The 13,778-nt window shown below is 37.4% G+C and overlaps 1 protein-coding gene across 2 annotated transcripts in view; it reads left to right on the top strand.

Annotated features, from left to right (window-relative positions):
• Positions 1 to 11,752, top strand: part of ANOS1 (anosmin 1) — a 162,832-nt gene extending 151,080 nt beyond the window's left edge. The window contains exons 11-14 of one of the 2 annotated variants that reach the window (XM_038387738.2): positions 881 to 1,052; positions 2,214 to 2,434; positions 4,311 to 4,452; positions 7,339 to 11,752. In XM_038387738.2, the coding sequence (XP_038243666.1) occupies positions 881 to 1,052; positions 2,214 to 2,434; positions 4,311 to 4,452; positions 7,339 to 7,397 (594 nt within the window). In that variant the 3' untranslated portion in view covers positions 7,398 to 11,752. The remainder of the gene's footprint in view (positions 1 to 880; positions 1,053 to 2,213; positions 2,435 to 4,310; positions 4,453 to 7,338) is intronic. The other variant, XM_043500148.1, reaches the window with a different exon arrangement.
• The last annotated feature ends 2,026 nt before the right edge of the window (positions 11,753 to 13,778 follow it).

Below are 13,778 nucleotides of genomic sequence, written 5' to 3'. Positions count from 1 at the left end.
CTTTCTCTCCCCAACAGAATTTGGTCCAATAAATGATATTACCTGACCCACCTTGTCTCTCTCATGCACTTTCCATGTCAGTTATGAGAAAATTTACTTAGCTTAGCTCTAACACTCTTCAGCTGTTTTCAAACACAGAGTACAAAAATTTCAGAAACACCTAAGTACTGTAAAGAACTGAAAATCAAAGGGACTTGGAGATCCTAAGTCACTTAGGTGACTTTTGGAAATTTTACCAGAGGATAGAATTTCTCTTATTAAACATGCTTTGAATGAAAACATGTAGGCGGGGATTTTCAAAGGTGTCAGGGCTCTTGTTTAGTTGTTACCTTAAAGATATCATTCTACATATAACTGTGTTTTATTGCTCAGTTGTGGATCCTTTCCTGCTTAGAGGGATAACATACTATATCAAAGTGTGGAAGTAGGATGTCCTCAAGGAAAGACGTATAAGGCCTTCTTGGGATTTGTATGCACATTAAAAGGAGTTCTTAAATGTAGACTAAGCCTCTCTTTCATCTCATCTTAAATCATCTTCCTTACATTTATTTAATTGGATTAGCATTTTTCATCCTCACACTGCCATTCCCCACTGCCATCATGTCAAGGGAGTGTTCCCTGTGTTAGAAGTTAGCTACTTTGATGCATCATGACTAAGGTATTGTATAGGATTGAAGAAAGTATCCAACCATCATAATGTTTTCTGATTATAATTTAATAATAATATAAGCAATATTTGCTTTGTTCTCTGAATAAAAACCACATTTGCATGTGCTAATCATGTAGAAAAAAATACACTTGACTAGGAAAAAAAACATTTAATCTTATGCCAACATAAGAAAAGGTTTATTCGCAGCATATACTGTTTTTCTTGGTCTAGGAAAACTACATAATTCTTCAGGATCTGTCATTTTCATGTAAATATAAAGTGACCATTCAGCCAGCAAGATCTAAAGGTCGTTTGAAGGCTGAAAGTATTTTCTTTACCACCCCACCTTGCTCTGCTCTTAAAGGAAAAAACCACAAGCACATTAGTTGTCCTGCTGAAGGAGGTAAGTCACGGTCTGAAGCACTTGCAGAGTAGATTTCAAGTGCACTTCTAGGCACTCAAAAACAAGTTTTGTAAAGCAATTCTCAAATGTGTTTTGAAAGACTCAGAATAAGTAGGGGAGACTTATTTTTGTGTCTCTGGATGTCCAGATAATTACCAGAATATCCTGGTAAGTAATGTTTTTCAACGTTAAAGAGTCATTGAATTCTTTTAGTAGGAAATTTGTCTAACAAACACTTTCAAAAATTTTCCTTGTTACAAATGCAATCAAATTAAATACATAGGGATGTGGTTTTACCAACTTGACAAGGTTATCATAGTATTGGTTGATCACTTAGATAAGAATTTCAGGGGATTATTCAAGTATATATTGTAGCAGTATTATGATTTACATTGCTATTCTTTTTTTAAGGACTTGTTTGTGCTGGAAAGTTTTATCAGTTATACAGATAGAATTATACAAATATTAGCTATACCTTTATAACCCACCTTGTGAATACTCTTATTCCAGTGTAAGAGTGGCTGGTTTTGGTTTAACTTAACCTTTTTCCCAAATAAGCCATAGCAAAAATAATAATAATAATAATAAAATTAAAATTAACAAAGCACTTTTATACTGGTATAAATGTCCACACAGAGAGTTATACTGGAATAACTGTATCAGTTTAAATTCAAACCCTAGGTTATATCCAAAACTACTTTCCTGTGCTGGCAAGGCCTAAAACTGTATGTTTTAATTGCTAGTGCTTTTCACCTTGTGTAGTTATTTACACTTGTCCAAAGTGAGTGTAAAATGCTCCCATTTTGAATTGGCAGATTGTATACTACTTTGCATTCACTTTGCACAGGTAAGTGACCAAACAAAATACAAGTCAGTTAATAATCAAACCATGGGACTATACTATACTTTTTACCAGATGCAATAATGAGAAGTTCCCTTGAAACTCTCCTAAATTAGAGTTTATGCTGTTCCCTCTTCAGAAGTATCTTTACCTTAAGAAAAGAGGTTGCAAAAAGTTGGCAGAGTCCTGAGTAAACTAGATAAAGAAATGCAATAAACACATCAAGAAGCAGACTGTGACCCTGGGATCTCAAGCTATATTAACACTATTTCAGCTGTTCCTCAAAATTTAACTCATCCTCTTGCCTCAAATTTTTGCAGCATCAGTTCTCCCTAAAGTGCTGGCCAAACCCGAGAATCTATCTGCCTCTTTCATTGTTCAGGAAGTAAATATTACTGGTCATTTTTCATGGAAGATATCAAAGGCAAATCTTCATCAGCCCATGACAGGGTTTCAAGTCACCTGGGCAGAGGTTACTACAGAGAGCAGACAAAACAGCTTACCCAACAGCATCATTTCCCAATCACAGATACTGCCAGCAGTAAGTTTTTTTTTCATTGCTGGGGGCATTGCATGTTTGCGTGCATGGCTAATTTTGTATTTTTAGTCATGATTTAGCTGCCAGGCACCATTGTGTTCTCTGGTTCTGCATGTGTGTCTGAGCAGGAAATGGGTTCACTTTTTCCCCTTGTTTGGGATACATCTGATCATCTTGATGACACATCAAACATTGTAATGTGTGTGATTGTCAAATTAGCAACCATATTTGAGATATGCCTTAATGAAGGCAAAGATCATCTAGGCAGCAGAAGATATTTTTCTTTTGATGATCAGGCTGCTCTGTTCACAGGATAGTAAGGATTTGTTAATTCTTTGCTATCCAGGATGGGAAACTTAGTGGGGTTACCCTGAATGCAAGATAATTTCTCTTTCCTTTGTATTAACCTTCTCTCTGCTCCATCTGGATATATGCTTCATGGAAAATAAAGCTCTTCTCCCTTTTCTGCAAATGTGTACCAAGGTATAAAGGCACACCGTCACACTAACAGAGAGGGGATGAACAAGTTTCTCAGGGCCTGTTCAACACTAACAAGATGCAGCTGTGAGACTTGTTCTGCTGGGGTGGGCGGGGGAAAGGGAGGGAGGAGCTGCCTCAGGAAAGGCTGGGGGAAAAGGAAAAAGGCTGTCCAGCTGAGCGGGAGATATCAACAAGCCTCATTGCTCCTGAAGCTGTACAACCCAGCCTCAGAACAGCATGCCCCAGGGAGGGGCTGGAGGTGGACCCTGTTTAGACTAAGCCGAAAGGGTTGACTCTGGAAGACTGACTGAGATCAAGGTCACCCTCCCTTCTCTTTAATTTCCCAGAGACTCCCCTCTCCCAGAAGGGAAGAAGGAAGGGAGGGAACTTTTCTTTAGTTTGTTTGCTCCAAGAACCCCCTTGGGCATCTCTCAAGAGGTGAGAGAAAGACATTGCAAGGACCTGAAGCAGGGTCTGGCGGGGACTTGAGGGGATCCCTGCCCCCCCCTTACAGGAATAGTTAAATAATGGCAATTCAAAATAGAACTAGATCTCTCCTCATATAAAGTGGGAGAAGATTTAACTTGCGCTATTGCCCCTTTTCTTTTCACCAGCTGAGGCTCTTGGCCTTGACTCAAATAGGACATCAGTTTACAAATCAATGGCAACTAAAGACAGACATTGGCTTCTATAAAATATTTTATGAGACGTAGAATGTACTTGTTAACTGAAAAAAAATAAAACCTAGAAATAAACTCCATTCATGACACTGACTCTTTAATTTCAGGAAACTGACTAGAAAATTGAAGTTGGAAGTATCTGGAAGTGGAATCACAAAATGTACAAGTGAAATCTTAACTATAGGGAAAGCTGTATTTTAAGGGAAAGAGGGGGAAATATCCTATAGGTGAACTCAATGGATATGTTTACACTAGAAACATTACAGCTTCAGGGCTGCAGCTGTGCCACGGTGGCACTGACACTTACTACAGTGATAAAGGGTTCTTCCATTGACCTAGCTGTGTCTACAATAGGGTCACGGTTGGCTTAACTACCTCTCTCATTGGCATGAATGTAGCTAGATTGACCTAAGATCTAAGTGTAGACCAGGACTGAGAACTGGCTTTGTTTCAAATTCTTGGTTTGCCAAGTATTTTTTGATACCAACTCTTTAGGAACATGCTAACCAAACCAAAAGAGTAGTGAACTAAATAATAAATGTACAAAATCTTTAATATAAAACCTTAAGAAAACAAGCTGTGGGAACTGCAACACAGTTTTAAAAACAAAGTATATATGTGAGAAAAAAAAGTATCTACTTAATGTATAATTTCTGAATGGAGCAATTGTCTATTATTTCTGGTAGACATAAGAATTTATTCCATTCATATATTTTTAGGATCATTATGTGCTGACTGTCCCCAATCTGAGGCCATCAACGCTTTACCGATTAGAAGTGCAAGTGCTGACGACAGGCGGGGAGGGGCCAGCTACAATAAAATCTTTCCAAACACCTGATCTGCTTCCATCTTCACCCCACAGTAAGTGTTGTGACCTGACATAAAAGTATTTGGACTAGTGTATATACAGAGAAAGGCACTTAAAACATTGTCTACCGCATAATTAAAACAAAGTCCTGGGGTTCTACTGCTCTAACCTTTTATACAGTGAGTTATCTTAAACTGTTCTGTTTTTAAAGATATTATGGATTCCAGGGATATTCCCTATAATTAAAATGGAGAATCCTGCTGGAACATTTAATGGCTCTGAAACCAGAATGAACTTCTTAATTGCATCCACTGTATATTTACTGCACTGTTTTTGTTGTATTTCCCCCATATATAAATACATATAAAAGGAAAGTGAACCAATAATTTTAGAATATTTAGCGCGTAAATAATGCTAGTGTTTCTCATAATCACTTTCTTCCCTCTAATGTAACAGTGCAAATTTGCACAAGGTTTACTACAAACAATGGCTTAAAAACAATTCAGAGCCACAAACTGCTAACCAAGGGACATTGGTAAATACTCTGTTATGATATCTAATGCTCAGTTACACAAATATTGGTTCAGGTTAAAAACAAACAATCTGCCTATTTGGTATTATAGGCTAAAATGGTAGCTCAGATTATCAGTCTCCAAAACCTGTTAAATCCAGGTTGCTCCTTCCTTCCTTTCTTTCTTTCTTTCTTTCTTTCTTTCTTTCTTTCTTTCTTTCTTTCTTTCTTTCTTTCTTTCTTTCTTTCTTTCTTTGCGGGGAGGAGGGAAACTGCAAAAAGGTAGTTTAAGCAATCTGGTGATATTATCTCAGGACCTCAGGGTCATGTCGAGGCCATTGCAAAGTATTGTCGCGAAGAAACTACACGTGTGGCGCAGCCAGTGCATTGCTTTGTGAGAAATCTATGGATAAGAAATCTGGGATACAGAGTTGCTGTAGAGAGAAATGCAAGTAGTAAATAACTGGCTGAATTTAGGAATTAAGGGTTCTACAGCAATCAAAGGTTTAGAATACAGAGTATCTGACTTCTTGGTTATCTTGAAATCCAGACTAGATTAGAAGTGTTCCAAAGCCTGTACCGTGTCCTGGCTTTCTGATGACCTATATGCACATATTTTCATGTGTCCAGATCTCCCCTTTTCCTCCCCCACAAAAAATATTCCCATGACAATTAGCAGTCTCATCACAGAGACCAAGAATTGAGAGGAAATGGAATTTTTACTATCTACCATAGCAATGGAAGCTACAGGACAGGGTTGAGGAGCATTATTAGAGCAGCATGGGAATTTTGCACTGCACTGCTCATCCTGTGCATCTTCAATCCTAAGTATGATCAATGCATCACCTTGTGTGAGCATTGAAGTCACTTTGAAACAAAAGAATGGGAAGTAATTTCTAAGGTCCAGATCATCCCACTGCACCAGACGTATCCAACAAGGAGGCTGGAAATGCCCTGAAATTCCCCTTGGAGTTTCCAAGACATTGTTCCCACAGCAGGAGATGGGGAGACTCAAAGGAAGAATTTACATTGCTGTGTGAAAGAGTGGATTCCTCTGAGATCCTCCAAGAGTGTCCACCTGCAGATCCTATGTCACCTTGTTCTTGCTCTGCTGCTTGTGTACCTGTCCCACTACAATGCAGGCATACAGCAAAGCCCTGCTGTTAAGAACTCTCCTACCTAGTGTATCCAGAACCCCACTAAAGGGGCATCCACAAAACGGAGAGGAAAATTATTGCTTCTTCAGACAATGCAAATTTGGGGGAGTATTTCACACTAGGTTTGTACAGGGCTGATGGGCAGATAGTGTATAATTCCACCAGCGCTCCCTTGACCACCTTCTCCTCCCCATTCTGTGGATCTGGAACTCCATGGAGGGACGTCAAGGGAGAAGGGTAAGTGATGTCACTCAGAGGTAGAAATCTCCATTCCATGCCCCCCTCACAGAATTCCACTGCTTTTTCATCTCCTCCATCCACAGAGGGGCTAATGTGGCTCTACCCATATGTAATAAAAAAAATGTAATATCTAGAGGTGAAAGATTCTGAATCCTATTAGCTATACCCTGAGTCATGGAGTCCCATTAGTTACCCAAACCCATGAATAGATACCATAATAATATGTTTAGAGTTTCATAGCATAGCAACACTTAAGAGGTGCATAATTAGTTCTTATCTATGTTTCCAGTCAAAGCCCTGAGTTGTAGAGTATTTGCCACTGATTTCAACTGAAGTTTACATAGTAATATATGAACTATGGTTATTTTCTTCTCCCCCACAAAGACTGTGACCCCAAGCCATTGCACATTATTTCAGTTAATATTGTAAATTGATTGCACAATATAAACAAAAAAGGCAAATGATGTTATTCATTAGACAATAAATGCTACCCACATTTATTTTTGCCTGCATTTTTATGCAGTTAGATTTTAAGAAGCCGCTTACAACAAAATACTATTTTCTAAGCATTTAGAATAATGCAGCTTAATTTTATGGGAACCCAAGAAATATCTAAGAAATTAGTCATGATCCAACAAACTAATTGACCTACTTGGATCCTTCCACCCTTGCAGAATTCCACCGAAGTCATATGAACTGTGCGTGAGCATGTGTTAGCACAGTCAGAGTGTTTTGCAGGTTCAGGGCCTTGTATGCAATTACTCCACTGAAAGGATGGATGGTCCAGTGGCAAACTGGGCTGTAAGAGACTCCGCTTCTAGTCTTGCTCTGCTGCAGACATTCTGTGTAAGTCACCTGGTATTTCAGTTCTCTGCCTGTAAAAGGGGGATAACAGCACGACCCTGCCTTATAGAGGGGTTGTGGGTATAAAAAACTTAAAGATTGGGAGGTTCTCAAATACTACGGTGATGAGGGCCTAATTATTTTATCGTCTATACAACAAAGGTGAATTCCCTTTCTTCTTTACTTAGGGCCTCATCTGAAACAGCACCATCCACATCACTACAAGCCACCCCCAGAAAAATACTAGACTGCTTCACATGATTAAACAAATCACTGAGAGAAAAACTGAGCTCCCACAAGAAGACCAGAAAAATGCACATCTGTAGGAACAATAAATCATTTTTTTCCAGTGGAAGTTATCATCCTGTATGATTTGTAGCTACTTCTACATAGTTTAAGCATGAAGAATAGTATTTGTCCCAATGCCAGGATGAAATGTACAGCAACTATCCTGACAGTACCACCCCTATTCTGCTAAGTGAAGATTGCATCCAATTCAACACATCTGAGAAAAATCAAATGTATGTTTGTTGTAATAACATTTTATTTCCTAGGTTTAAAGTAGATTGAAAGGGTGCAGTGAATATCAGAGGGTTTTGTTTTGCTAATCTTTATAACAATATCTGAGACATTGTTCTTTTATGTCTACATAGCTTTGAAAGCCAGAGGCCAGATCTTCAGCTGGGGTAAATTAGCATCTGTCACTTGAACTCAGTGGAGCTGAGCCAATTTACATCAGCTAAGCCTATTTAGTAAATGCAGTTTGCCATTAAAGGAGATCTCCATTTACCTAAAATAAGTGCACAACCAAATAAGTAGCAATAATAGATACACGCAGTTCAGTCTGCAATGGAAACTACTATTAATTTAGCAACAAAAAAAAGTAGATCATACTAGCTGATGTATTTCTTTAGTAATATATCTATAATTTGTGTGGAAATGGTACCATGAAGCTCTCTCCTTAACAAAATGTGTTAACAAGGGAGATTTTCAAAGGCACAAATGGCAGTTGGTGCCTAACTTCCATTGATGTTCTGTAGTAGCTGGACACATGCCTTTGAAAATCTCCCCCATTTTTTTTTAATATTTTGCTGGGAACCCTGTATTTTCCCTGTTAGAGAACTAAATAGTGAATGTTCACATTTTAGACATGAACATTCCAAGGCACATGTTATGTTACTTTGGGGTTTCTTTGGCTTTTTGATGTGCATATCTATTTTCCCCGAGGATCTTTTGAACAGCAGAATGGATGTGCTGGCTACATGGTACTCCACTCATAGACTTAAGTGACAATACATTGATGTCTGGAAGTCATTGGCTTGTAATTTATTTGAATGCATTTTTCAAATTCAGGCACGAAAGTAACCCTGTTTTTTAACTATAAGGGAATGCAGATGACCTTATTGTGCAATGTAAACAGACAGAGTAATTTGCCACACAGAGAGACAGTCTTTAATAGTAAAGAGAAACTGCTTGGATTTATAATCAGAATGATGGGAAATTTCTCTCTACACACTGTGGCCATACAAATAATCCTGATGACGCAACCTCTTGTCCAAAAAATTGCTGTCTGTGCATTCTCATGTGCAAATTCCATTACCCATCTTTAAATGAGGATAATACATCTCAAACTTTCTGTAACTTGAAATTCACAAATAACTTCATGGAATCCCCCAACAACAAGCACCACAAAAACTATCCCAAATCTGACTAAAGATAAAGTTTCTGTACTTGACTTCTTCCTGAGATACCCCAAGAAGGGGAAATGCTCCTTGTCACAACAACAATAAATATTCTGAAGAACACCAAATAAAAAGATAAACATATCTGTGCTTGAAACTGAAAGAGCATGGTTATGCTCAATATAGCATAGCACAGAAGAAATTCAAATACAGTTTATCTGTATTGAAAATGTTTGACCAGGCTGATGATACCAAGAGTCAAGAGCCCCATTGCAATTTCTGACTAGTTTGTTCATTCAGTTTTTCCAGCATTTGAATATATTTTTTTAAAAAAAAGACAATTCAGATTATTGCATTAATTCTGCCATTCTCTTTCTATTTTTCCTGGTACCTTTTTGATATATGCACCCATGGAGCAAGTAACTTCACAAAGCTCTCTTTAGGGTACAAGTCTTGGGCCTTGGATAGTTACTTTACAAGGTATTAAGAGCTGTTCATACTTTGGAACTACAAAAAAACTCTCTTCTCAGTAATGCTGGAATAAATCTAGAATAAACTGATAGATGTTAATGAAGTTATGTTGAATTCACATCGATGCAACTGAGTGCAGAATTTGTGTCTCTGTCTTTTTGAAATCCAACGTCGATGACAAACCTTGGATTCAAGAAGATAGAAATTGGCTAATTAACAGCTCTTGATTATTATATGATAGGTCTTGATTATTGAGCGAAATGTCATATTCCTCAAAATGGTTTGAGCTCCTTGCTAGATTTGTTAATTTTTCTTAATTGGATGTTTCAGGAGGAGACTAAAGTTCATTAAAATATTTATAAAATAATCTGGAGGTTTTTATATATTTATATAAAGATAAATTATTTATTATGGGACCAATCAGCCTAACTCAGGCAAAACTGTCTTTGAAGAACTGCTATTGAATTTTGCCTGAGTAAGGCCAGCAGGATTTGACTCTTTATATCTTGGAGATAAAAGTGAAGGGCATGGGAGTGGAATGAACAGATTATGGTTTATAAACAGATTAAGACTTTAATCTTGCTCTTTAATAACCAGTTCCTCAACTCAACATTCAGCTATAGAAATTTCATGGGAATAAATGATCCTGAAATTATAAGAGTCAACCAAACCATCAACGAATGGGGCATTATATTATATCTTTTTTGTTCTTAAATACCAGCCATTTTCATATAATTATTTGAATTTAACATCATATATTTGAAGACTTTTATGCCTAGATCCAGTTGGAGTTAGGCACCTCAATACCTTGAGGATGTGGGTCTAAGTGTCTAATTCATAAATCCTCATTTACTGAATTGTACAGGGTATATTACAGTTCACCTATTTGACTAGCCTAAATCATGCTAACATTGCATTCAGCAATGAAGTTTGAAATCACTACTTGAGATTTTTAGTTAAAGATTTTTTTTCTCAGTTTTTCTCAGTTTCTCAGTAATAAAGATCAAATATGGATAGTGGGATATTTCTAGGTATGCTGCACTTTTACACCCATATATTACTAACTTACTTAGCATACTATTCTGATTGATTTATCAGTTAAATCCTGGATGTCATATATTTTGTTTGCTAATGGAAAATTATAGGATTATTCCATTTTTGCTCTAACATTTTTTTATGCATTTGAAACTATTTTTTACATTGAATAGTGTTTAAGAATGAGAATTTTTTTTCTTATGGCAGTTAACTTTTGAACTTTTTATAGAGCAGATCAAGAACTAGAAAATATTTCTGTCTTAAAGCTTAAAAGGAGAAAGGTTGTACCATACTAATAGGGTGCCAGGTGGTGTTCACTGGGAATATGGCTGAAGGAGACAAGAACTTCTTACAAATAAAAGGTCTGACCTGCAAGATACTAAACACCCTCAACTTTCATAGCATTCATCTGGAGCTGAGGGCATAATGCAGCAACTCACAGGTGGCACTAGTTCCTTGCAAGATCACGCACAAAATCAAAGAAACACTGGTCTGTTCTTGCACCATTAATGCAAATGGAAATTTTACTATTGCCTTCAGTGGAAGCAGGATTGAGGCTGAACTACTCCATGGGCCTAATCTGAATTCCTTTCTTACCCAAGACTCTCACTGAAATCAATCAGAGTTCTGGATATAGAGGTCCTGCTTCAGGAAAGCATTGCCATTCAGGACAGAAATTAAGCACATGCTTAACTCATTGATGTTAATAGGACATAAGGACATGTTTAAATTAAACGTGCTTAATTTCTGTCTTGAATAGGAATGGATTTAAGCACTCCCTTAAGTGCTATCCTAAATCAGCGCCTTAAAGAAAATAGGATAAGGCCCAGACTGTTTTAAATCCCTTGTACAACACTCTTAGAAATTTTTTTTTTTGCCTTATGTATCTGTAAAGGTAGCTGTGATAGTGACTTATTTATTAATTCCTTTTCTTTCTCTGTATGCCAAGTATATTCTGACATTTTTATCAGTACCTGTGAACATCAATTTCTATAAATACTGTTATGCAAACTTGTGCATTGTAACCTGGAATCTGATGCTAATAAGCTGTTGCATGTAGTTTAAATAAATAAATAAAAACTTTATTTAAAAATGTAAATGAATACCTGCAGATGTGGATCGTGGTTATATATGGTTTTGCATGCCCAAACTCATTGTTCAGTTATAGGCATGAAGTGTAATGACTGTCTTACCTCTACTGAATATATTAGTAAGGTACAATTTACAAAGTAATTAACGGAGGTCTATATGTGAAATAATTTTTCCTTTTTACTTAATTATATTGTAATGCAGAGATGACAGAACTACTTATCTGTTGCCCAAATTGGCTGTAGAAATTATGTTCCTATAACTGTCATTTAAAGTCAATATTTATTTATGTATGTAATACAGAAGGTTGATTTTTGTGTATGTGTGCGTCTGTCATGTTATTTAGAGCAAAAATGCTTCTTGTAAAAACATTTTGTAAAAAACAAATGTAATTGTAAATAGAGTATGATATTCTGTTACTCAGTATTTTCATGTTTAGAATTTGTACATACTGTTTAAGTAATAAACTATCCTTCTATGTGGAAATGTAGCTTTATTATCTCCTGCAGAAAGAGTTTATGCTTTTGCTACTATTAATTCATAGTCTTATCCTCTTCTTCCATAAGTCGGCTTCAAGCTGCATATCTTTTCTGTGTCCATGTGTCTCATATCAGGTTCTGGAGAATGTTCATGAGAGAGCATCCTATTTTAATTAAGTATTTCAGAGCTTGACAGTCATCACCTCACAAGGCTTTCATCACATTTGGAATCATTATTCATAGTGTCGAAGTAGAAACCATTAACACCAACTTCTGCAGTATTGTGGTTTTTTACTTTTGGAAGTGGTCTCAAAAATCTCACACTACATTGGGATTTCACATGAGGGCTTTATGTTCTGAAACAGTTACTTTCCGGCTACAATCCTTCAGTAGCAAAATTCAACAGTGTTTCTGTTCAATAAAAGAGAACACAGTGACACTATTCATTCACCTTGGCTTTTTACAAGTGGATAGAGGGGGAAGAAATGAAAATGTTACTCATTATAAACCAATGGCTTGACCCTGCGAACTTTTCATATATGAAACTTCTAGTGAAATCAATTGGAACTCCATGAATGACGGGCTTCTGAATTTGATCCCATTTTCCCATTGTTAAAATTATATTATTTTAATTAAAGCAAACATCTAGCTTGCTTCAATATCAGGGTTAGGCCATTAAAAGTGAAGGAGTCTCTCCTTCAACTGCAATACTGTAGATCAGGGATTAGCAACCTTTGGCATGTAGCCCATCAGGGAAATCCGCTGATGGGCCGGGGCGGTTTGTTTACCTGCAGCAACTGCAGGTCCAGCCAATCTCAGCTCCTACTGGCCGTGGTTTACCGTTCCAGGCCAATGGGGGTTGCGGGAAGCAGCGTGGGCCAAGGGATGTGCTGGCCGCCACTTCCCTCAGTCCCCATTGGCTTAGAACGGTGAACTGTGGCCAGTGGGAGCTGCTATTGGCCGAACCTGTGGACGCTGCAGGTAAACAAACCGTCCCGGCTCGCCTGGATCTTCCTGATGAGCTGTGTGCCAAAGGTTACCGATCCCTGCCCTAATACATGTTCTGCTCCACATTCACATAGGAGAGATGATGCTATTGTTTCCAACTAAGGGTATATCAGTGATACTTCTCAGTAAAGGTGCTTGGATAGTATGGTGATGGTGGGTGGGGAAGGGAAATAAATACTTACATAGAGGAGAAAGCAATGAGCTGTCATCATTTATCAGGTTTTTCTGCAGCTGTTATACACAGACTACATTAAGGATAACAAATTAGAATCCATTCAAACCCCAGAAAGCTCCTTTCTCAGTAAAGATAAAAGCTTAATTGCAGCTGATCTTCAACGAATATTCATTGCATTGCACTACCTCATGAAGAAAAGAAATTTTTACTTCTCTTTTCTTCTTTTTACAGGTATTGTATTGTCATTACCTAGATAAATGCCAACCTCCCTGAGGAAGGCCTTAAGCCAAAATTCTGGCCTTTATCCACTCACCAACAATGCAACACCAGTAAAAGAAATACACTATGAAGTGCAGTGAGGGCATGAGCTTTGAAGTGCATTCAAAGCATAAAATGCCAGTTGACTAGATGGAAGTGTGGTTCAGTGTCTCCTAGTAGAACTACCCCTATTTGCACTATTTGCAATGGCCTCCCTTGTTTGAAGATTTGAATATTGGCCATGCTAACAGTCTACAATAAAATAAATAATAAAAGATTTGGAGGTGCAAACTGAAACTTGATGCAACTATTTGATTGAGAGTGCAACATGCTTCCAGCTCTGAACAATTTCTGATTACATGCTTTAAGAATTTTTCACCTATGATGACTCCTTCATGAACAGAGACCATTAAATGGACAATTCTAGCTTT

Source organism: Dermochelys coriacea, chromosome 1 (assembly GCF_009764565.3).
Source record: "Dermochelys coriacea isolate rDerCor1 chromosome 1, rDerCor1.pri.v4, whole genome shotgun sequence".
Classification (NCBI taxonomy): Eukaryota; Metazoa; Chordata; order Testudines; family Dermochelyidae; genus Dermochelys; species Dermochelys coriacea.
This window is presented reverse-complemented; position numbering and strand designations above follow the sequence as displayed.